The sequence below is a fragment of the Acipenser ruthenus genome, chromosome 4, assembly GCF_902713425.1.
Source record: "Acipenser ruthenus chromosome 4, fAciRut3.2 maternal haplotype, whole genome shotgun sequence".
Taxonomy (NCBI): Eukaryota; Metazoa; Chordata; class Actinopteri; order Acipenseriformes; family Acipenseridae; genus Acipenser; species Acipenser ruthenus.
In genome coordinates, this window is record NC_081192.1 from 55,744,990 (window position 1) to 55,771,661 (window position 26,672).

Below are 26,672 nucleotides of genomic sequence, written 5' to 3' on the forward strand. Positions count from 1 at the left end.
TGGGATACGTGACAACTTATTCCGTAGGGTAGGTGGAAGTTGGTCATTTAGGAAAGGGGCGCAGCTACGGTATCCAAACTCAATGACCCAGACGGTAAACGGTGTGGCATCTACGGGTCATATGCGAGGATATAAATAGAGGTCATAGCTGACGTGATCTGTTCCTTGGTAAATGGTTAGTGTTGAAAACCTACAAGGAGTCTTTGCTGTTTCGTGAACCGTGAGTTTTGTCTTGTGTTTGTTAGTGTTTTGTTAACTGTCGTCTGTTTTTAATAGACTACCAGTTGCACGATCCAGAGCTGTAGCGAAAGCCAGCATAAACCCGGACATCACGGAGAACTGTATTACACCGCTTGCATGTATTCACTATCACTAAGAACTGTGTTTGTGTTTTGTGTTTAGTGTTGGTGTGTAAAACTGGACTTTTTGGTTACGGGTCAAACCCGGGGAATTACAAATACCGAGTGATACACGCTGCTGTAAATTTAAAATTCATGTTCACTCTGTACCGGCAATACCCTATTAAATAAAATCTATTAAATACTAAATAAAAGGTCATCTGGTTGTGTTTTCGCAATGGGATTACTGGACCTAGCAGTCATAGGTAAACTGTTGTAACTAGGGGTGCAACAATTAATCGATGCATCGATTACTGATCATCTGTCCTTAAATTTTACCGAGCTTTGATTACATTTTGGTGAATCGATGTATTGAATTAGTACCCAGTTTTAAGTCTCCTGTTGCCGGTTTGCAGTAAAATCTTGAGTGTGAGTGTGCTGCTTCTGGTGCTAGTACGGTAGATTTGCGCATTGCTAGGACACACTTATAGCCTACATTACGCGTTGGAAGAGACAAATCATAAGTAGGCCAAGTATTCACTTTTTTTTTTTTTATTTAAAATTAAGGCAACACAGTTTTGTTTTGTTTTTATCTATAAAATGTACCAACTGCCTTTTGTTTCAAAGCATGTTGTGTTTGGATTATATGGCAATATTATAGAAAAATAAGCTGAATTTAGTACAATAGATACATTAGTGAGGGTTTGTGAGATTAATTCAAATGCTTTGCTTTTGGACATACAATATAAACAGTATAGAACAACTATAGTTCAGAAATTACTTCTGTTAAAATACAGAATTTATTATTATTAAAATGTTAATCTGATGCAGACGCACGCATATTCTTTTCAGTTGTTAAACTTAAGTCATTTGTATTTATTTTTTTATAAATCGGAAGTGTTCTTATTTGAATGCAAGTCGTGCCTTTTTGTTTAACTATAACACAAATTCTGTTAAAAAATAAAAAATAATTATTTCACTCACTGAAGCCCATCTATTATTCTCTCTCTCTCTACACACACACACACACACACACACACACACACACACACTAGGGTGAAATACAATTAAAGCACTTGGAACAAATGTATTAAGGGGCCAAGTAAACTGTATATATGTTGCTAAGAGTCTTTCTGGTTTGTTGCTGTTATTTCCACTTACTGCATCCACAATCTCGTCATCATCTAAAAGATGATCGACAGGATCTGCTTCATCACTTCACCCACACCTCACCCACTCCAAGGCAGCTCTCGGAGGCAAAGAGGCGAAACAAAAATCCAACCCAAGTGCACCAAGGCGATTTCGTACTCAATCATAAAACAACTAAAAAGAAATACAACGAGCCTATTGTTCTAAGCAGGGATTGCTGCGTGATCTGAAAATAAAAAGTAAAAAAAAGGCTATATGCAACTGATCATTTTTTGTCAAAAAAATAAATGATAAAGGATGGATAGGTCATCTGTTAAGCAATTAATAATAATAATAATAATAATAATAATAATAATAATAATAATAAAGAAAGCTGCATTTGAATTTATTGGGGGCCATAATATTCATTCGGCTGAATAGTTCAATTTGGACTGTTTCAAGAAAAAAGTGGAATGCTACTTTAGAGCATACACATTCTAACCCCTTTCATGAAAGCGCACGTTACTAGTTAAAAAACAGAACCACTGTGTTTCGATTACTAGTGTTCTCTCCAACTCATTCATAACGCAGGTCATAGCTACTAGCTCCTTGTGTAAGAATTTGAACAAAATTAATTAATTATTTACTTATTGTGTTCATATTTAGCCTGGGTGATTTGGAGGAATAACCCAGCAACGGTCATTGAAGTATCCATATAAAATTAACAATTTATATACACTGAAGACCCAAAAGGAGTTGTGTATTGCACGTTGCGTTTGAAAGTATTGCCATTTTAAGCATAGAATCAGATCTCCTTATACCACATATGATCATAGAATATATTTGTGTAATGTGATATACGATAGGTGATTTTTACTAAGCTGTAAATTAAAATATATACATTATATATATTTTAAGGATATTCACAAATCCACATACAGATCGCTTTACTTTATTTAGTATAATGTGGTCCTATGGAACATTCTGATTTATATACACTGTGGCAATTTGCTCTATTCATTAATTAAAGCTGTATTTTTTTAATGTACAGTATAAATAAACATTTGAGAGGGGATGGGGTGGGAGGGGGTGAGATTTGTCAGTGAAATAGCGGTTATTATTATTATTTGATGTTAGTATTGGGGGACGAATTGTTGTACTCCCATTTCCTACCTGAACATCAATTCTGGAACACTTAGCTGCCGCTTTAGCCAGCTCTTCTTCCTTCTTTCTTTTAATTCGCTGCTGGTTTGGCATTGCTCACGGTCGGGAAAAACCACACAACTGCAGTGACCCTGCCAGACAACAACTCTGTGACTGAAATCCCTGGAACTTAAGCGTGGTCAAATTCAGCTCAGTCTTACAACTAATAGCACCCCTCCCTCTGTTAGCCTTTTATTAACCAATGATACATCATTCTCGTGGCTTAGTGCTGGGAGGTGTATAGTAAAAAGAATGGCATAATACATGATAATAATGATTCATTTTCTCGCATGACAAGACAGAATTGAATTGAATTGTGACAGAACGGGCCAGCTGACACTGAGCAAGTTTGTGAATGGGTTGTAACCGGCAGCAATGATGGCGGGCATGGAGGTAACTTTTGCTGCAAGTTTTTTTTTAATTTGGAGAGGCATTGCAGCAAAACGGGTTGGGCAGCACGACAATTGCCATCAGTTATTTCTTGCCCTGCATTGGTTGAATTAATGCTGTAGTGTTTTTTGGTAAAAACAAGAGGCGCATTCCTCCACTGAGCAGAAGAGTTATGTAGTAGTAAAACAGCTTTCTGTAGCTTTTGTTTTACACTAGGCACAAAATAGTTATGAAACCAGTCATGAAGAGCTAGAAGAGAAGAGCTGGTAGGTGATGGGAACCAGATGCATTACGCATAGCATAAGTGTTACCTGTCCCTTTGACATCTTGAAACCAACGGCTGATTTCTCAGAAGGTGTTGTCAAGGTGCATGTAGGCAGGCATTTAAAAAAACAGTCCTGTTTCACCACAGCTGTACAGATGATCTCTGGCTAGCTGATGCATTTCTATCAGATTGTGTAATTCCGCCACAAACAGCTCTATGGCTTCTATGTCAGTTGAATGTTTTTCGCCCTGCACACTGAGCTGCTTGAAGCCAGGATGGCTTTGAAATCAGTTGAGTCAACCAGACGAAGCTTTAAAGTTTGAATCAACATTGAACAACTGATTGAACACCTTTGCTTTCTCACATAAAAACCCAGTGGGGAACACGACAGACTAAATTGAAATGGTGGAAATGACAAATGCTTCCTAACGCAATTTGTCAAGGCACCGACTAGAGGGGAGGCATGCCTTGATTTAAATCTTTTCAAATAACAAAGACAGAATAACTGAAACAGACGTCAGAGAACCACTGGCAAACTCAGACCACAACATGATCTAATTTGAAGTGATTCTTAAACCCATAAAGTAATGACTAAAGAAAAGGTTTACAAATTTTGAAAGGCAAACTATGAAGGTATGAAACAGAGATTAACAGAAGTAGACAGGAATAAAATAGAGAAAACATGGGAAAAGGATGGCTGTTTTTTTTTTTTTTTTTTTAAATGTAGTACTAGAGGTGCAAAACAATTACATTTAACAATTACCCAAAAGTAGAACAATCTAAAACAAAATTGCCAAAATGGTTTAATAGATCAATTAAAAAAATATTCAGCGAAAAAAGGCACTTTACAGAGCATTTAAAAGGGACCAAAAACAAAGTACACAGAAAGAGTACTTGGAACTGCAAACACAAGTCAAAAAGGAAGTTAGAAAGGCCAAGGGAGATAGAAATCAATATTGCTAAGGGGGCTAAAACCAATTCCAAAATGTTTTTCCAATATTACAACAGTAAGAGAACATTCAAAGAGGAGGTTAAATGTCTAAGAGACACAAATGGCAAAATCATAGACGAAGAGAAAAGAATAGCAAATATATTAAATGATTACTTTTCACAAGTTTTTACAAAGGAAGATACGGGCAACATGTCCCACATGTCGACCTGTTCCTATCCAGTTTTAAATAACTTTAGCATAACAGAGGCAGAAGTGTTAAAGGGACTAGGAGCTCTTAAAATAAACAAATCCCCTGGGTCAGATGAGATCCTCCCGACACTACTCAAAGAAATGAAAGAAGTCATTTACAAACCGCTAACCAAGATCATGCAACAGTCTCTTGACACAGGGGTTGTACCGACAGACTGGAGAATTGCAAATGTAATACCGATCCACAAAAAGGGAGACAAAACCGAACCAGGCAACTACAGACCAATAAGAATGACTTTCATTATATGTAAACATGGAAACTATGAAGCGCTTTGTGACGGTGGTCCACTTTGAAAGGCGCTATATAAAATGGATTGATTGATTGATTGATTGATTAATAAGATCCAAAATGGAAAATTACCTATATGGTAACAGTATCCTGGGAGATGCAAGTCGCAAAAGCGTCCATGGATGTATCGAGATATAGCAGCAGTGTGGAGTAGTGGTTAGGGCTCTGGACTCTTGACCGGAGGGTCATGGGTTCAATCCCCAGTGAGCGACACTGCTGCTGTACCCTTGAGCAAGGTACTTTACCTAGATTGCTCCAGTAAAAACCCAACTGTATAAATGGGTAATTGTATGTAAAAATAATGTGATATCTTGTAACAATTGTAAGTCGCCCTGGATAAGGGCGTCTGCTAAGAAATAAATAATAATAATAATAATAATAATAATAATAATAATAATAATAATAATAATAATAATAATAATATATTCCATGACTGGTTTCACAACAATTTTGTGCCTAGTGTAAAACAAAAGTTACAGAAAGCTGTTTTGCTACTAGATAACGCTTCTGCTCATCCAGCACCAGAACCTCAAAATGGAGCGAGGTAACCAGTGGAGTACCACAGGGATCAGTATTAGGTCCTCTGCTATTCCTAATCTACATTAATGATTTAGATTCTGGTATAGTAAGCAAACTTGTTAAATTTGCAGACGACACAAAAATAGGAGGAGTGGCAAACACTGTTGCAGCAGCAAGGTCATTCAAAATGATCTAGACAGCATTCAGAACTGGACAGACACATGGCAAATGACATTTAAATATAGAAAAGTGTAAGGTACTGCAAGCAGACAATACAAATGTGCATTATAAATGGGAGACACTGAAACTGAAGAAGAAATCTATGAAAAAGACCTAGGAGTTTATGTTGACTCAGAAATGTCTTCATCTAGACAATGCGGGGAAGTGTTCAGTTCTGGTCACCTTGCTACAAAAAGGATATTGCTGCTCTAGAAAGAGTGCAAAGAGCAGCCAGAATTAATTCCAGGTTTAAAAGGCATACAATATGCAGACAGGCTTAAAGAATTTAATCTATTCAGTCTTGAACAAAGACGACTATGCGGCGATCTGATTCAAGCATTCAAAATTCTATTCAAAAGGTATTGACAATGTCGACCCAAAGGACTTTTTTGACCCAAAAAAAAGACACAAGGACCAGGGGTCACAAATGGAGATTAGATAAAGGGGCATTCAGAACAGAAAATAGGAGGCACTTTTTTTACACAGAGAAGGAGCCGTAGGAGTCTGGAACCAACTCCCCAGTAATGTTGTTGAAGCTGACACCCTGGGATCCTTCAAGAAGCTGCTTGAGGAGATTCTGGGATCAGTAAGATACCAACAACCAAACGAGCAAGATAGGCCAAACGGCCTCCTCTCGTTTGTAAACTTTATGTTCTTATACCGTTGCTGGTTGCGGGGACAAACCCCCTTTTGTGTAAATATAAAAAAAAAAAAAAAAAAACATATCTGCTGTTTGGACTACTATTCTTCCCCATACCACTCGCATCCTGACAATCAGTCACAGTGCTCTTTCCAATTCCAAAATGATGTGCTACAGTGCAGTATAAGAATCAACCGCATAGAGGTGATCAAAACCACTGGGACAAAATCATTCCTATACCAACTAATGTAAAAATCCACTTGTAAGAATCAAGCAATACGGTTATAATAATCATTTAGGGGCAAACTGACTACATGTAATACGGTACTTGACCAAGTGCAATGATGTGTACAGCCAATAAAGCGGTTTTTGAATTTGAATTTGATCACATCTTGCGTGATTAGGCATGTATGCAGGGTTCATACACTTTTTCAACATCAAAATTCCATACTTTTTCCAGACTTCCATTTGTTTTTCCCAGACTTCCCAGTATTTTAGTTAGTTTCTACTAGTTTTTCGATAGTTATCCACATAGGCAGGCAGCCGCAGAGCATTATAGCTTTTTGATCCAGAGCAGAAGCTGCACCTGGTTTTCTAAAAGTATTTGTCAGAATCTGGAGGTGCATATCTAGCAAATGGCAATGCAGGTATGCAAAAGAGAAGTAAGATACAATCTAAGAAATGTCCAATATTTGAGAACTGTGTTGCATTATTTACAAAGATAATATAAAAGTTGTATACTGCAAGTATACTTGTGCCAAAATAGGATAGTATAATGGTACCAATAGTATACTAAAACCAGAACATTTTGAGTATACTACTTTTTTGTAAGGCACGATATTGGATTCTGATCCAAACTTCTTCATACCCTCGGTTAAATGTTGAACACTGTGGGAGGAGAAAAATAACAAAAATGAAATAACAAAATGCGCAAGTGTTGTCTATTAAACACACAAGTCAAATATAAATGCAGTACACCCTCGCTATAACAACCCTATTTGGGTCCAAAGCCTTTTGTTCGCTATAGTAAAAGGACAACCCAAAACAAACAAGCTGCTGGAGTAAGTTAAAGAAGTCACCTTGGATAAAGGCATTAGCTAAATTATGAATAATACTAGTACTGTTTTTATTCTTTGATTTTCTTTATTATTACAGTATGTGTCACTACTACCACTTCTTATAATAATAATAATAATAATAATAATAATAATAATAGCAATGAGATTGTGTGAATAAAAGTAGAATTACAAGTACAGTACCTATTTGTGGCGTGCTGCAGACAGTATTCTGGCTATATCCTATTTGTTGAAGAACACTGTACAACACCCCCACCCCCCCCACCCCCCGCCACAAAAAAAAACGCATTAACAAAGTGTCAGTTTTGTTTCCTTATTAACAAAAAAAAACCACACACACACACATCAATGTTGCTTTGTCATGACAGTTGCATAGAGCTGTATGAGCCAACATCGGCAGCAGTTTTTTTTTTGTTTGTTTTAATCACTATTTAAAATCGTATAATGAAGGCCATATAGCGAGGATGTAAATAGTATATCTACACTCGGCTGGCGGTTTGGACCTGAGACTTGCTGCACTCGGGACTAAGTTACAAGCAAGCACCATACATTTAAAATACAATTACCGGTACATTGTATTAATCATATTAAATAAATGAAAAAAGCGACGTTAACATGCTGCGTTTATACACACCATAGGGGCTACAGAAAGCGTTTCTTTTTTTTTTTTTTTTTTTTTTTTAAATCCGAGTCAGTGATGATAATAACTTGTTTTGTATTCATATTTTTTCCCCCCTGGGGTGGGAAATAACGTTAACGATTTAATAAAGGTAACAACAAGATAACAAAATGTGAATCTGGATGAGCAGAGTACAGTAGCTTGTAATTCCAGTTTGTAACTTTGTTTAAAAATCATGGCCTTCAATATAAATTGATATATTTTGGCTGTCGTAGTGTCGATTTTGCCCTTCGTTTCACTGGAGCAGACATAGTCATGTGACATATAACAGTGTGCTGACTGGATAGGATTGCTTGAGTTGTCAGGGGTGATACACGGGGCAATCCTTGCGCGATTTGGTCGCAAGCAATATAGTTGCTACTACTAGCAAATTGCCTAGACAGTTGTCGCTAGAGCTGCTGAACCGCTTTCAAAATCAATTATTAATAATAAAAACAAAACAAAAAAACATGGAATTATTTTTATTCTCCCGTAATAGTAGTAAAATTCCAGACTTTTTCAAGACTTTCATAACAGAGACATGGACGAAAAACGGCCTCTGCTGGAGTCCTACAATTCAGAAGACAAGCCAAAGAGATGCAGCTCAGAGATTGGGCATTCCACAGCCAACACTGTAAGATTCTCAAAGACAGGGAGAGCATCATACAAAGCGAAGGAAACAGAAAAAGAATGCGGTTAGGCAAGGCACCTATGGTCAAGGCGGCACTTGTGAAGTGGATCACAAATGCCAGAGAGAGAAATGCCCGCCTGAGTGGACTGTTGGTGATGCAGAAAGCAGAAGAACTGGCAGTATCCCTTGGGCTTATCAACTTCAAGGAAAGCACTGGCTGGTTTGATCGCTTTAAAAAAACGAGAGGGGATTGTTTTGAAAATGCACGGAGAAGCCAAAGACGCAGATATTGGGTCAGGTGAAAAATGGTTAGAAAATGAGTGGATTGAAATGAGATGTGACTTTGTTGAAGAAGACATTTGGAATGCAGATGAAAGTGAAATTTACTTTCGAGCCCTGCCCGATGGCACTCTCACCTTTAAATCCGACAATAAAAAGGAGGAAACAAGTCAAAAGAAAGAATCACTGCTCTATTCATCTGCTCCATGACTGGTAATAAAAAGGACCTTTTTGTCATCGGGGAAAAGTCAAAACCCACAGTGTTTTAAAAATGTGGGACATCTTCCAGTCCGCTACGCTGCCAATGTATCTGCCTGGATGACGGGCTACCTATTCAGCGAGTGGCTGAAGGACTGGGATCGAAAGCTGGGTCTGGAAAGGAGAAAGATTTTGCTTCTTGTGGACAACTGCACAGCCCACATGATGAAAGACATGGCATTGAGGAACATCCGACTTGAATGCCTCCCAAAGAACACAACTTTCAGCCATGTGATCAGGGAATTATCAGAACTACCAAAGCATACTTTTGCAAGCAAATGACTCTCACTGTGTTGCACCAAATTGATGAGGAGAACAACAAAGATACTGCTGTGGAAATTGCCAGAACATCAGTCTTTTATATGCCATTTAGATGCTCGTAAACGCCTGATCTGACATCAGTGGTTCAACAATCTGGAATTGCTGGAAAAAAGCAGGTCTGGTCATAGCACCCATAGAGGAAGCAGTTGTTGTTGAGCCACCAAGAGAACTCGACGCCCATGAATTTGAAGACTGGACAGACATCGATGACAATGCTTTTGTGACGCAACCCCTCTAATGGAGAACATTGTGACTGAGATCAGGGACCAATTTGAAGTGAACCCCGAAAACCATGCAGAGGCAGACTCTGATGATGACGAGGCAATTATCCCACCCTTGACCCAAATGAAGGATGCAATGAAAACATTGAGGAATGGCCTACTGTACAGGGGCTTCAATGATTTTAACCTACTCCATCGTCTGGAAAAGGAGGTTAACACGGTTAACCAGGGAACATTGGACAAGTTTGTCATCAAACAGTGAACATTTGTTTTAATAAAGTAAATACACATTCATTTAATACATACAGAGAACAGCACTGTTATTGTTACTGACATGTAGAGGGAGGGGGATTGCGTAGCGGTGTGGTGAGGAGGAGGAGGCAGGAATTGCAGAGATTTGCATCTCCTCAGTGAAAAACTGAGACTTACATCGCAACTGAAAAAAAAGCAAGCTACAGTCAGATGCTTAAATGCAGTGGTAGTCCTAACAATAAAATACTGCACTGTAATGTCATTTTAATTCAAAGGCCTTTACACACAACACCGCACAGCAGTTAAACTAGGCACGAGACAATCGCTTCTCAAGTATACTGTAGTAAAATAGGATTCTGCAGCCTTGAATAAACATAATTGTGATCATATGCCTACCCATGAGGACTTGTTTTGATATATTGTCCTCAGTGATTCAGCACCATGGACATTTGTATACTGTATTTAAACTGCTGAGTGTGGAAGCGCTTTTGCTAATTGTAATGTGACGTGGCCAAGGGCAGTGTAAATGATCAGGTAGGAGTCTTGATTTACATATACTGTGACTACTTTATTTATTTGGACAGAGTACTGTAACAAACAGATCTCTTACTCGCTCTTTTTTTGTTGTTTGTTTGTTTGTTTGTTTGTTTCTTTCACTTCTGCTTCTTCAATGCATGCACGCTTCCACTTACTCACTCTTCTATACCTCCATCACAAAGCTATCGGCTAAGACCTTTTATCGAGCTGACATTAATTTTAACAAGCAGTTAACCAATTGACCATTACCCTTAATTTGTTAAGGAAACAACTATGGATTTTCTGGAGGTGTGCATACATGCAGGAACTCATGACATCTAGTAGTCAACCCATTACACTGCAGGAACAAAGCTCTTCGCATTCTCAGACTGGCATACTGATTCTGCAGCACTAATCATATCATGACTGGTTTGGAAAACCTATAACAAAAAGTTATTCAATAAAGGTTTTTTTAGCACTTTTTTGTATTCAAACTTACCTCCATGATTCCAATATAGTATGAAAATGGTGTGACCCGCAGACCCTTCACCATTATGTCAGACAGGTGGTAAGGGTACAGCATGAGGTGTTCTCTGCTGTACTTCAAGAGTTCTTCATAGTATTTACGTTCATCTTTCTTCACATGTCTCACTGTTTAAAAAAAAAAGGATAGTTTACAGTTTAACAGGTCAAAACCAAAAGCAGACAAACGGTTAACTTGTAGCCTTGCACACAGCAAATGTTATTGGAGTCAAGAAAACTGCAGCAAGCAGTTTGTATACATCCTTTGAAAAATCTTACATTTCTGTTAATTCCTGCCAAATTGTTTTTTTTCACTCCATAGCTCCTTTTTGTTGCTCTGTGATACTTTTGATGCATCTTTGCGGGGAAAATAAATAACTATTTTAAAGTCTGAATTAAGGGCACATTAATACTTTACTTACTGCAGCACAGAGGAGCCTCATATGCTCACATGCTGTACAGAACAGCACAGTGTCATGCACAGGCTCTGATATAATAGGAATCTGATCCATTACAGGTCATAATCATATGGTGAAATGTTTGAGATTTCTTTTATATTGCATTGTTTTGTGTTAGTTTGATTACAGAATATAAAATGTTAAACTACTAAAATATACTTGATAAAAGTTTTCTTTCTTTACCATCCCTTTTGTAAACTGTGGCAGGGCTGAAGCCCTGTGCATGTAAAAAATACTGTGTGTTTATGTGGGTTGTTTTTATTGTAAATAAAGTTTATACACTTGTTGACTACAAGTAGGTTGAGAAGGGGGAGTGGTTTGCTATCACCCGACCAAATCTACTCAATTCCAGCTATAAATCACATCGCAAGACTTTCGCAGGACCGGATTTTATAGTCAACTTCGAACTTGTCAAAAGCTATCGCGTATTAAGCAAATAGTAAAAAAAAACAAAAAAACCACCAACAACAACAACAACAACATCATCCTGATATTTGAAAAAAAAAAAAAAAACACAACACAACAGTACATGCCTCAAGACGCTCCACTGACCTAATATATTGAACACTTGCACACAACACTGAATAATTTAAAATTAATAATTTACAGTATCAAATATTATTATATATATTATTCCTATTATTATCATAATATATGTTGTGTTTGATGCACACTTAAACGAAACACACACAAGACCGTTTTCTTTTAGCCCACTTCGAGTTAAATGTTTAATAAAGCAATACATATTATTTCTTTAATAGGTACAAACAATAAACTCTTTTCTACTCACTGAGAGGTTTACTTGAAGCAGTGTCTCTTTCAGTGATGGTAAAGCTTTTGACATATTTTCTTTCATTTCTTATCTTTGTAGTAAGCTACAACTACGGACGACACTTTTTTTTCTTTTTTTTTTAGTCAATGGACATCATCTGTGACGTCACTACCTCTGTTCAAATTATTCATTTCTTAAGACACAGTGCTCCATTACATTGAACTTCGATCAAACTCAAGGCTAACAAATGTAAAACAAACCAATACTAATAAAGAATGTATGAATGTTTTAACCACTTTAAAGATATTAACCTTTAGTTTTTAACATTTGGTTACTCTTGTAAAGTACTTCAACATGTTGGCCTACACACAAACATTACATGGAGCCCAAATTTTCAGCATGCAAGAACAAGCCCACCTTTCCAATACATGGGAGCACATTTTGGCTATACTGTGTCAGCATGCCAAGCGGTCCCCTCGAAACGTATACATCTGTGTAGATAACAAAATTACATAGTACCTATATAGGTAATCTCAGAAGCATCAAGATGAAGTTTTTAAAATTTGCTTTGGGTTTTCGACAGAAGAAATAATAATAATAATAATAATAATAATAATAATAATAATACACAACTACCCGACTCTGCCCGTTTAAAAATGTAAAAAATCTGGGTAGCATTTCATTCGACGTTTTAATCAAATCTACGTGGGATATCTAAACCTGTTTTAATATAAAAAGTACATGTTTTTAGTGGAAGATGGTGTTTTAAGGTGTATATATAATTTGAGAAACACATGGTGGATGTACTCGCACAGCACCAAATACTGTACTAACAATTCAGATAGCTCTTCAGTTTAATGCAGTACCCTGTGCAAATCTCTGATCCTCACTTCTACAATAAAAGTCCCCACTCGCCAGCCGTTGTATTTCAGGAAAGATAAAACGTCGTATCACAGGTTATACTTTTTACTTGTAGATTATTATGTGAAGCTCCATGTGAGAACTTGCTCTTAACGTTATCCGATTTGTTTTAATAATTATGTTTTACACCAGCTCTCATGAATCAGATATAAAGATATCATACAGCATTCATTGCACACCATACAGTAATATTTGTCTATATAAATTTATCAATAACAAAGTGTCACAAAGACGGCCAGAGTGGGTGGCGTCAGACCAGACAGGAATACACAGACAGAGACGGTGGTGATGATGAGCTGAGTGCAATGGCTGCACTCAGCGTTTATTAACAAAATAAAAAGGTTTAACAGTACAAAAACACGGGACACGGCACTATACGCCAAAATAAAGAGACAAACAAAACAGACTAAACAGTGAACAGACAAACGGACAAACACGGTGAGTGAAAACACTAATTACTTTGCTTTGCTTTCTTTTCTCCTCTCTCTCCCGTTCTCCACTCACCGAACACCAACCACCAGTGAGTGAAAACATGCAGCTTTTATGCAGTTGTACCGAGATTCGATTGCTAGTCAATCATTCAATTGGAATCTCGGTACAACTGCACGTGAATTAATTAAAGTGCAATTCCCCGTGCTCACATATTACTTTTTACTTGCACGTGATGTGATGTGCCATCCCCGTGCCTAAATACAAATATACAATTTACACACACGTGAAACACAGACCGCTTATATCCCGTGTACCAATGCCTATACACCAACATTTACACACAACACGTAACATATAACATACACAGGGGGGGGGGGGCACTTTGCCACACAAAGATATTTAAAAAAATACACTTTTTTAAAAACAAAACAATATACACAGTACATGTACACAATTCAAAATATACAATACAAAACAATATACACAGTACATGTACACAATTCAAAATATACAATACAAAACAATATACACAATAAAAACAAATGTGTAAGGGTAGGTATGGGAAGGGAAGGATATATTTACAGAAGGTGTGGTTTAATTCCATGCTGGAGGGTTTTTTTAGGAATATATCATTACCAGTGTCATTCATATGGACCCCATCCCCCTCAAAAAGCCCAACTTGATCATATTTAATTTCGGGATGCCGAATTGAATCCCCCCCTAAACCCCTTACAAATCCTAAAATTACATTGTTCACCCAGTTACGTGCTTTGTTTATTTTTGGAGATGCCTTTACATCGTTCCAAAGACGTTGATGTGTGATGCACGAGAAGTATCTTTGTATTTGGAAATAGCTCATGCAAATTTCTTAAATCTTTTTACATTTTTCAAGCTAATTCCACACTGTTCAATTTACATGAATCGTTGCCTCCAGCGCGAATCACCGAGTTATCAGGTTTTGAAGAAGGGGAATTAAAAAATAAATCATAAACATTTAAAAAAAATGCCACCTAAGCCGCCTCCGTCCGAACCAGCGGACAGAGGAGTTTGGCAGCTGCAGGTCCAGCCCAAGGCGATTTTTTCTTTGGTAACCTCCATGAAGTGCCTGTAATATATATTATATATATATATATATATATATATATATATATATTGTAATATAGCGGGTTGTGAGAGACAGATCAGCAGATCACGAAGAATGCTGTTGCTCAGAGAAAACAACTTGAGAGATGGGAGAGAGAGATGGGGTTGGCTCCAGTGAAGAAAAGGGAGCCAACAGAATTGGAGCTGCTGCTCCAAGAATGGGAGCAGGCTAGCGGAGCTCCGCAGCCTCCCGAGCCAGAGGGGGAGGAGCCGCCGCTGCCAGAACCCAGAGAGGAGGAGCTGCCGCTGCCAGAGCCCAGAGGGGAGGAGCTGCCGCTTCCGGAGCCCAGAGGGGAGGAGCTGCCGCTTCCGGAGCCTAGGGAGGAGGTGACAAGCGTACCTCCACCACAGCCCCGACCACCACCCCTACGGTCCATTCTGGCGTCGCTGCGTCCAGTCCCTCACCCCTTGCTCCTGGACACCCTGTCGGTTAGCCTGGACCTCCCTTCACTTGACCTGGAGCCCAGGAGTCGGCAGGATCGGGCACAGTTCTCCACCTGGTCCCCTGCTCCGCTCCTTCCGGACACTAAGACGTCGCTACGCTCCCCCTAGTCACTACTTCGCTTCCCCTTGCTGACCGGACGTCGCTGCACTAGGTCCCAGCTGCAGACCTCTGCCCGCTACTGCAGCCTCCAGTGCGCCGGTTGTCGTGCCGGTCGCCCCTGACAAACCGGTGGGGTCCCTCGTCGCCGGTGCGCGGTCCCTACCTGGCTGACCCAGGACGTGGACCGATCCACCCTCGAGTTCGCCCGTGGAAGAGGGCGAAAATTGACATTTATGGACTCGAGGGTGGGTGGTTGTGTTTTAGGGGAGGAGGTGGCCGTCTCATGGCCTGTGTCTTGGAAAGACAAGGGGGGGGAAATGTAATATAGCGGGTTGTGAGAGACGGCAGGGAGGGGGTTAAAACCTCCCTGCAAAGAAAAACTTGTGAAAATGCACCTTTGTTTGATTTGTATTGCTTTATTGTTTCACTTAATTTGCTAATTGATTTGCTTATTGTTTAGTTTAATTGTTTTATTATTAATTATCATCCGCACCTGGGCGTTATGAGGGAATTAGACCCAGGTGTGGGGGTTTAAAAGGAGAGCAGGCAGTCTGCTCGGGGCTGCTGAATGGAAGGAGGCAGAGAGGTGCGCTGTCTCTGCGTAGCCATTGGAGAGAGAAAGTAAGTGCGGTGAAACCTGGGTTTAGTGAAGACGGGAAAACAGCTTAGCTGTCCCGCGTTAGTCAGGGTGTTCCTGAGAGTTGAGTTAGTGCTCCAAGAGGAGTTCGGTGTTTATTTTGATTGTTTTGTTTGTGTTTATTAAAAAAATAGTGCAAACGCGCAAGGAAAATCCACTTCTGTGTCCTGGGTCGTATTTTTAAAGGGGCAACGAACCCGAGTGAGTGCAATCTGTTACAATATATATATATCGGAAGACAAATGCATAATGGTTTCTGATACAGTATGTCAACATACAAATTATACATGTATTTATTTCTCTTTCGCTGTATTATTTGTGTGAAGAAAACCTAATATAAGTACCAGCGGCGATTACAAATTGGTTAGAAAATCTGGTGAGAGTTTGCCACATATTTGTAAACTGGGAATTAAACTTAACACCTATTATTAAATAGATAATATGTTGTATTAGAATCTTATTACATTTTAAACACAAATATAATTGCACATAAAAATAAATTGCACGACAAATGATAAATTGTTTCTGCTTATGTCATAACCCATATACAAAATAATGCATGTATTGTATTTTTTTCTTTCGCTAATGTTTGCAAATATTGCAAGTACATGTACGAAGAAAACCTTTAATATAAAGTAGCCAGCGATTAAATGTAATCTATGTGAACTACATAGCCTAAAGTTACCCTATTATTAAATAATAATATGAAAAACATGTTATTAATGTTGCAACATCGTGTTTTTGATTTTTACCACATATAATGTAGCTTTTAATAAAGATCCTGACATCATTTTTAAGAGTAAAACAATTTACTAGACACATTGGAAAGATCACAATAACAGTCTGTTCTGAATTAAAGATCATTAAAATATTCTCAAAATGAACCAAAGGGTGTCCTATAGTCCTTGGTAGCAAGATCATCTGCATGTGAAAAAAAAAAAAAAAAAAACAGGAAAAAAAATGGCTACTTTTGTACAGTTTATGCCTGAAATTCACACAAGCGTAAAAAAAATGTATAACGTTAGGTTATCATCATAACCCTGGTTCCCTAAAATAGAAATGTAACCATTACCTAATAGGTATTTATCCTAAAAGATCCAGATAACCTGAATAAGATATGTCACACTTGAGAATTATTGTATTTCTTGTTCTTATTGTATGACTTATATTGTAACACTTGAATGTATTTGTATTTGCTTGCGATTGTAAGTCGCCCTGGATAAGGGCGTCTGCTAAGAAATAAATAATAATAATAATAATAATATCAAAGATGTCAGAGCCTGTGGACGCAGTTGTGCCCGACCCTGACAGCATAAGTGGACTGCAGACACAGACATCATCGTCATTTTTCCTTCACGACTGCTGCAATCATGGACACAGCGACTTTGAAGGTTAATGGTTACATTTAGGGAACCAGGGTTATGAAAACAGCCTAACGTTCCCTATCAAGTATGAAATGTAACCATTACCTAATGGGTATGAATACCGAAGCTGTTGCAAGGCAATACTGCAGACCAACTAGAATGCTACAAAGTTAAGCCAAAGGCCCCCTTGCGCGTTACCATTAGGAACCCCAGTACAAGCAGCTAGGGCCAACAAATTGAGGGAGAAACTCACCTCTATGTCTATTTGTAAGGATTGACCCAGAAGCCACCCTTAATACTCTAGTTCCAAAAACCAGGGTTTTGTGGATCCACGACCCAAGTCTGTAGAACCTAGTAAAGATATGGGGAGTAGCCCACAACACTGCATTGCAAATGTTGTTGACAGATGCACCCTGGAATAAAGCCCACGAAGTTGCCATGCCCCTGAAGGAATGGGCAGTGAGCTTTCTGGAGGGGGCAAATTGGCCAGCTCATAGGAAGTCCTGCATGTGTCTGCTATCCATTTGGACAGCCTCTGCCTACACAGGACTTGACCATGGGATTTAGTCCCAGAGCAGACAACACATTGTCTGGACTGCCAACTTTTTGTCCTGTCAACATAGCACATCAGGGAGCGTATGGAGCTGAAGCTTCCTGTTAGACTGGAAGGTGGAAAGAAGCCTCCAATTCCACAGTCTCGTTGACATGGAATGCTGAGAAAGTGTTCAACAAAAGGCAGGATCGGTACAGAGCGTAACCCTTGTCTTGGCCTCTGTAAAAATTAAGCAGGTTCTCACTAAGGAGAAACCCTGCATTTCGCTCACCTGTTTTGCGAAGGTGATAGTAAGCAAACAGTCGCTTGAGTAACAACATTTCAGCTCAGCTGAATGTGTGGGCTCAAATGGAGGCTTCAAGACGTTTAACCTGAAGCCACCAAATCACTTTGAAAATCCTCCCCCACCCCACTCCAGGGAAGCTGGGCTCCTGGGGAGAACGTGTCAATTTTACATGGCAAGCTGAATGGCTGCCAGATAGACCTTTAAATGTAGAGGGGAATTCCTCTCATGACCAGGTCCTGCCCAGTATTACTGCCATGGGACAAGTCGAGGGGTCGAACCCAAGAGGCAGATATCACATCTGTAAGACGCTCCACTTGTACCCATACTGGGAACATGTGGACCCTGCTGTGGCATTTTGCAAGGTGTCAATAACCCTATTCGACAGACCCAGATGGCTCAATGTTGCCGTTCGGGGGCCAGACCCAGAGCAACAGGCTCAATGGGTCAGAATGCCAGAAGGTTCCCCGTGCCTGACTGAGCAGGTCACAACGCTTGGGCAGTCTCCATGGCTGGCTGCTCAGGAGCTGCATTACGGTTTAGACCATAGTTTCCTGGGCCTATAAGGAGCACCTTGACCAGATGCCTGATTTTCTCCACACACAGCGGGAGCAAGGCAAGCAGTAGGAAGGCATATAATAGTTTCCTTCGCCACTGGTGTGCTAAGACAGCAGGGTCCCCATCTCTTATTATGGAGAGCCAGAGTGGACAGTGGGTTGAATCCTGGGAGGGAAGAGATATCTCTGCTCTCCAGAACCTCTCCCAAATGAGGCTACCACCTCGGGATTTGCCTCCACTCTGAAGTGCTGAGACCCTCCTTGTGAGGAGGTCAGCCGGACAGTTTTTTCCACCCTGGGCAGATGTACTGCCCGTAGTTTGAGTAGGTTCTCGTGTGCCCAGTGCAAGCTCCAAAGACAAAGCAAATAATGGTGACAGCGGACATGCTTGCCATGTCCCCCTTTCCAAAATGAAGGGAAGAGATCGACTACTGCCAGTTAGCACTGAAGCAAGTCATGTATTATACAGATTCTGCAGCATACTAATAAAACTATGGCTAAGTGTTCTAAAACTACCCACAGGTAGTCCCATTCCCATCATCGAGAGCCTTTTCGGCAGCAAAAAAAAAAAGCACAAGCTGCAGCGTGTCAGCTGAATGGATTATATGAAGCAAACGCTGAATATTGTCCAATGACAATCGCACTTTCAGAAAACCAAGGCTACAATCTCGCAACCAGCACCTAAGCGTATCAGTTTCCATCACAATGAATAAGAAGGTCATCTAGACCAGGGGTCTTACCTCTTTGCATTGACTTAATAACATTTTTCAGTTCATCTAATAATATTGGGAAAATGTTTAATTGACCTTTTTGCTGCATTTCAGCCCTTCGTTATAATTATTTTCTTTATTTCGTTTTCAGGGGATTTTGTGTGCAACACACAAACTGTATTTTTATTTTTGTATTCCAATGTTCTTGTTCTAAATTTCTTGAATTCAACTGTTCATGGTCCATGTTATTATCACAAATGTTGCATGAAACTGGGTATCTGTATTCTGCTGATGTTAATACAGCATTTCTGGACTTCCAGGCATTTGTATTCGATCAGATTGTTATTGTCCTTTTCACTTTTAGTTAAAAACATGTGATAGCAAGTATTTTTTTTCTTTTTCTTTTTTTTTTTTTTTACAGACCGAAGTCATAGCATTTATATATAATACCACCAGTTTTTAAATTGAAGCAGCATGTATTGTGTTAACCACTTCAACACCATGACTTACGCACGTACATCAATTGAAAACCCACTTACAGTACCATGCTGTACCTGCGTACGTCAAGTTTACCATTCTATTCTATGATCGGTTTCTCAGTCTAGCGTTTCAGGTTTCATTCTCTAGAGCAGTGCTAGTACTGTGGAATGTGCAATGAAAGTTGGGGGAGGGTCAGGTGACATTTTTATCCAATTGCGTGTCATGTAGCGATTCCAATCTAACTGGGCATTTAGAAGGCTGAGATATATTGCAGGAAGCCATTCAGCTTTTACAAGTGTATATATATATATATATATATATATATATATATATATATATATATATATAGTGTTTTAAATTATTTATTTATTTATTATTATTTTTACTTGTTTAGTTATAGTTTATACAGGTTTTAGCGAAAGCTAAACATGGCAACGTACGTGGTCTTTCTATAATGAGCAACGGGAGCAAAATTGGTTCAGAGGATATCGATACCAGCGACAGTGATGCTGACTTATCACTCAGTGATTATGAGGCAGAGGATGTGGAGCCAAGAACAATACAAACTGTACAAACAGAAGAGCATGCAGCTACTTTACAGGTAAGCCAGCTGCAAACGGGAAGCAGTTTGGTTTGAAATGGCAGTGCTGTGACGAAATACTATCAAAACACAGCACTGGGTACAGGCAATGCAGCAGCCAGATCCATCACAATGCCTGCGCAAAGTAGCTGTGTACATGCATTTGTGACTATCCCTCCAACACAAGGGAAGCAGACACCGTAAAAAAGGTACAAGGTCTGCTACTAAAATTAAAACAAAAGAAAAGACAAAAGAAAAACGTGCAGTGGTTGCGAAGGCAATCCCAGGTCCTGTTGTATTAAACATTTCAATAAATGGCACAGAGTATGTCGATACTGGCACACGTTTTGATGTTGTTTTTATTTGATAATTACTGTTTACTGATTATTATTGTTATTAGCAGCGTTTTTGTTTTCATTGTTAAAAGAAACACAAACATTTTTATCTCTATACTGAATATGGGTATTTAGTACACAGCAGCATAAAGGGTTAATGAAAAACACAGTTTTATTTGTGTTTTATTTATCATATGTTAACATTTTATAGCAATTAGCTACAGGTTTGAAAACATTATTATTATTATTATTTTCAAAATCTGGTACCCGGGAAGGGGTTTCATTTTTACATCTGGAGTTGAAGTGGTTAATGGTGCCTAACCCCGCAAAAACTTAGTCACAAACTGGAGCTCTGATTTGGATACAAGACGTACCGTAAAAATAGTTTTATAAGTCTGTGGCAGGACAGCAGGAGAGAGCCCTGCACACTATAAAATGGGGCAGGGCAAAGCACTGTTGTAAAGTGTTTGTTTTGTATTATTAGGATGTATGATGGGGAGAAACTGTGTCTTGTTAATTGTTTGGCTGCAGGGATGGGGAAGCCCCATCCCACAAAACCTTGTGCAGAAGTTGGCCATCTCCCAATATAATTAATTGATTAATTTGTCGCTAAACAGGAGATGCTCACCAGTATAAAGTCCTGTGGTTTTCCATGTTTCAAAGTGTGGGTGTTTCAGAGGAGAAAACGGGAGCGAGAGAGGAGAACGAAACAAAACTAAAATACAAAAGTATAGGATCAGGGAATGCAATTGCCCAGTCTGACCGAGGTTATTTGTTTTGGTGTTCATGGTTTTGTTTTGGTTTAAATAACTATTTTTGCTCTGTGAGCAGTTGTTTTGTGTTTTAAATATTTTATTTATTTTTGTCTTGTCAATAAAAATAGCACTGCAGTGCGCTTTGCACCCGAGTTCCTACCTGTGCGAGTCGTGTCTGTCTCTGGCCAGGTCAGGTCACACTGGCGTAAAAGTCGCTCCCCCTTTTTTGATACTTCAGTTTTAGGAAAACACTGTTTTTGTGTTAAAATATATATTTTTTAATGCTCAATACCAATTTTAAATATAAAAAAATGCACAGGTCTAGTTTTGAAAAATGTTTTTTGCAACATTTTATTCCATCAATAATTGTACAGTGTTGTTTTTCATTTTTAAGAACATAGAAAGTTTACAAATGAGAGGAGGCCATTCGGCCCATCTTGCTCCTTTGGTTGTAGCATCTTATTGATCCCAGAATCTCATCAAGCAGCTTCTTGAAGGATCCCAGGGTGTCAGCTTCAACAACATTACTGGGGAGTTGGTTCCAGACCTTCACAATTCTCTGTGTAATAAAGTGCCTCCTATTTTCTGTTCTGAATGCCCCTTTATCTAATCTCCATTTCTGACCCCTGGTCCTTGTTTCTTTTTTCAGGTTGAAAAAGTCCACTGGGTCGACATTGTCAATACCTTTTAGAATTGTGAATGCTTGAATCAGATCACCGCATAGTCTTCTTTGTTCTTTTAGCCTGTCTGCATACGACATGCCTTTTAAACATGGGGTAATTCTGGTTGCTCTTCTTTGCACTCTTTCTAGAGCAGCAATATCCTTTTTGTAACGAGGTGACCAGAACTGAACACAATATTCTAGGTGAGGTCTTACTAATGCATTGTAGAGTTTTAACATTACTTCCCTTGATTTAAATTCAACACTTTTCACAATAAATCCGAGCATCTTGTTGGCCTTTTTTTATAGCTTCCCCACATTGTCTAGATGAAGACATTCTGAGTCAACATAAACTCCTAAGTCTTTTTCATAGATTCCTTCTTCAATTTCAGTATCTCCCATATGATATTTGGATAGCAGACACCCTGGATAAGGGCGTTTGCTAATAAATAAATAATAATAATAACAATAATGTGCATTTGTATTGCCTGCATGCACTACCTTATACTTTTCTCTATTAAATGTCATTTGCCATGTGTCTGCCCAGTTCTGAATGCTGTCTAGATCATTTTGAATGACCTTTGCTGCTACAACAGTGTTTGCAACTCCTCCTATTTGTGTGTCGTCTGCAAATTTAACAAGTTTGCTTACTATACCAGAATCTAAATCATTACGTTCCAGGACCTCAAGGAGAGACCTACTCCCTTCCTGGCTTCTCTTATTTTATGTACTCGAGGCTCAGATCACCTACCTATGTGCCTGGTCATTAAATCTTGTAAGCCCCTAGCATTACAAAAAAAACCTAGGAGCGGGAGCTGGGGAGTCTAGGTAATATTACTAATTAGGAGACTGTATTGCTAAACACATTTGTGGCTTCTAAAAACCCTGCCCATCTATTAATAAATGTTAGCTTTTTCATGCAACCCCGTACAGACTTTTCCAAATGAAAATGATCTCTGACCCTGCATTTAGCATCTGTAAATATGGCACCAGTATGCGTATGTTCATTACCACTTTGTGGAGACCATTGAGAAAATGTCACAATTTGAGTAACTTTTGTAACACACATAAGAACATAAGAAAGTTTACAAACGAGAGGAGGCCATTCAGCCCATCTTGCTTGTTTGGTTGTTAGTAGCTTATTGATCCCAGAATCTCATCAAGCAGCTTCTTGAAGGATCCCAGGGTGTCAGCTTCAACAACATTACTGGGGAGTTGGTTCCAGACCATCACAATTCTCTGTGTAAAAAAGTGCCTCCTATTTTCTGTGCTGAATGCCCCTTTATCTAATCTCCATTTGTGACCCCTGGTCCTTGTTTCTTTTTTCAGGTCAAAAAACTCCCCAGGGTCAACATTGTCTGTACCTTTTAGGATTTTGAATGCTTCAATCAGATCACCACATAGTCTTCTTTGTTCAAGACTGAATAGATTCAATTATTTTAGCCTGTCTGCATATGACATGCCTTTTAAACCCAGGATAATTCTGGTTGCTCTTCTTTGCACTCTTTCGAGAGCATATCCTTTTTGTAACGAGGTGACCAGAACTGAACACAATATTCTAGGTGAGGTCTCTCCCATAGTAAAACACCAAAAACAAGCACTATATGAAACATAACATCAATGTTTGTCTTTGGAAATGAAAAACAGAATTATTGGTTATACTTAATACTGTTTAAGGCTAAAGGCTAAAACATTTTTAAACTTACCCAAATTGTTTCTGAACCTTAACTGATTGCGGATACTATAAAGCAGTACATGCTTCTCATACTCTCGCTGCGAGTTACCAAGGCCCTAAAGATAAAAAAAAAAAAAATGTTAAAGTATAATGTTACTGATAGAGCTCATGGTGGAAGATCTTCCTTATCAATACTCTAAAAAATTCCATGCAGCTGTCATCAAAAAAGTTAAAGCTGTGACATTAGAACTGTGATCAGGGGGGCATTACTGTCCATATAAGTTGACCAGGTTGGAAAGTCCAAACAGATATTAAAGTAATAAGGGTAGTATTTAAATGTCAGCTTAAAAATATAGCAGTGGCAGCTGCAGAGCAATCTAAAGCATGCGGTATAACAAGAAAGTAAATACTGGTCTCTTTCTGAGCCAAGACTGAGTTGCTCATTATATCCATCTACCACACTGAATAAAAAAACTGTATTTAAGTGGCTGTAAATGGTAAATAATAAATGTAGTCAGTTATTTTCACCGACGCTAAATCTTTTATTTGAAAGTTACTATTGTGTGTGAAAGTTCTTAAGTTATAATCAGAAAAGTACGTTTTTGTGAACAAAAACAATACATCCCTGGGGCATGCAAGAAAAGTGTCACATCAGTGTATTAATGTATTTTGCTATGTACAGTTTGTTTCCAACATGAATGTCTCTGAAATATTTCAGTCAACACTAATGTATATTAGATCAGAACCAGTCGAGATAGATCAAACAGAGTATCTTATTTTTTCTCTTTGAAGCAGTCCGGCCCAGTTCTTAGAAGAGTTTAGGAGTAGCTGTAGAGAAACACACATCCAGAAATAGGCGTGCCAGCCTTGGGAACAGGAGATCCAACAGAAGAAAAGAAATTGAACACTCCTAAAGCACAGTATTTACTCTAGGACAAATTCTGCACCGTTAAATTATCACAAGTTACATCACTGAAGCAACTAGTTGCATGCAAGGACTGCACACAACTTTTTAAAGTCCTATCTAGAGAGGGAAACAAGTTGCATGCAACTTATTGCATCGTATAAACTAGTATGCAACTCTTTGGTCCCAGCAAAAGTTGAACACAGATCTTTCTTTTGTTCAAAAAGTTGCACATTTGCAGTAAACTTCAGTAATTGATTGTTGCAGTGTTGCATGAACCATGTTAAGCAGTGTCTACAGGGCAGTGTTACCTGCAACTTGTTCCACTGTGTCGACAGAACTTTACATTCACATTGGAGCACCGACTGTATTCCATGTAAGCGCCACTCACTTTTCCACATTACCTGATCCGATTTGCTGGAGTGTGGAAAAATGCTAAACATATCACAGAATTAAACTGCTTGCAGGATTTGGTCCATCACAATTTCTCTGATTTATTACTTAATTTTGCTTTGCTCCTTATTAAGCTGGTGAACTTTCTGTGCTCTTTCAATATGTTTTCTTATTTAGGGTCCAGATCATGTTATGATTAGTCGATGTCAACTCTCCAGTCAGAAAAAGCAATGTAATGACCTTGATGAAAAATGTTATAGGATGATCGTCAACTTTGTTGTAATAACTTGACTGATCCCAAATAACTGTGCTGAACAGTTGTACAGGTTAAACAAATAAAACCATGACCTATTATTACTTGAATCTCTAGATTAATGAGGAGCAAAGTAATAGTCAAAATGTGTTGAAGATCAGCTGGACAGCCAGTAAGTCACAAAATAGTCTCAAGGTTTAATGTGACTGTGATATTCTGAATATCTCCATGTATACAATACTGCAACTTGCAGGTGAATTTGTAAAAATAAATAAATAAAAGGTTATGTTGGTTCTTTGCCCTGGGATAAATGATGAGACTAAAACTAAAACTTAAACCTTATTGCATTGACAATATAATATCAAATATTTAATGTATAACGTTTTCTCATATGCCTTATTATATCTTACACATTGGTGTTTTTTTTTTTTTGTATGTATGTATTTAACGCAATTCATAGAAATACATTTTTGTACTAATCTATTGATCAAACTCAAAACTTCAATGAGATATCATCATCATCAAAATATTGATGAAGGTTAAAACACTCTTCTCTGGTACAATTTTTCAGTTAAAGTATGTGAAACTAAATTATTCATAATAGGCTACAGATTGTGAATGTCGATGAAAGCAAGCAGGGTTATATACGCAGATCTCAACACTGGCGTCTCTCTAGTTTTACAGACCAAAAGATCAAATGACTTAGTTTTCCAGAAATAGGCATTTCATACCACCCATCTTCAAATCTGAACTCGTTGGAATTTCGGTATGACTGCGCAACAACATAGAACTAAGGTTAAAAAAAGTCACAACACTATTTCTAAATCTGCTAATTTCATCCACATACTCCATTGTCCTGTTTTGGACATGTACTTGATTAAGATGAACTATATAGAATATTACTTTTTAATTCCAACATGATACAGAGCAAAATTGCGAATAAACATATATCAACCTGTTTGACACTCGCTGGCAGCTTGCTCCAAGGGTAGTTTTGCCTGATGTGAAACTCCACGTCTGTATTCATGTTAGCATAAAAGTATACGTCTGCAAATTGTCGAATGTGTTTGAATTACTTTAAAATTCCTATGCACCACCGTTACACAACACATAAATTAAAAAGAAAAAAATCAATACGCGTCCAAACGAGAGTTGTATTCCCACATACAAACACTTCCTGGTTGGATTGGCAGTGCAAATATCGTCATACATTTTCGTCACTTCCGCGGCCATATATCATGTGATTGGAAGCTAACAAGGATCATTTAAGAACCATCAATATCAATTAAGAACGAATCTATGACTATGTAACAGTTGAAATTGATTTTGTAATGCT

At 38.5% G+C, this 26,672-nt stretch overlaps 1 protein-coding gene across 2 annotated transcripts in view; it reads right to left on the reverse strand.

The window, feature by feature from the left end:
* fam91a1 (family with sequence similarity 91 member A1) overlaps nucleotides 1-26,548 on the reverse strand; it is a 126,935-nt gene extending 100,387 nt beyond the window's left edge. For both annotated transcript variants that reach the window (XM_034000966.3, XM_034000965.3), the window contains exons 1-3: nucleotides 26,292-26,548; nucleotides 23,818-23,902; nucleotides 10,904-11,055 (exon numbers count right to left, since the gene is read on the reverse strand). In XM_034000966.3, coding sequence (XP_033856857.3) covers nucleotides 10,904-11,055; nucleotides 23,818-23,902; nucleotides 26,292-26,363 — 309 coding nt within the window. In that variant the 5' untranslated portion in view covers nucleotides 26,364-26,548. The remainder of the gene's footprint in view (nucleotides 1-10,903; nucleotides 11,056-23,817; nucleotides 23,903-26,291) is intronic.
* Between the last annotated feature and the right edge of the window lie 124 nt (nucleotides 26,549-26,672).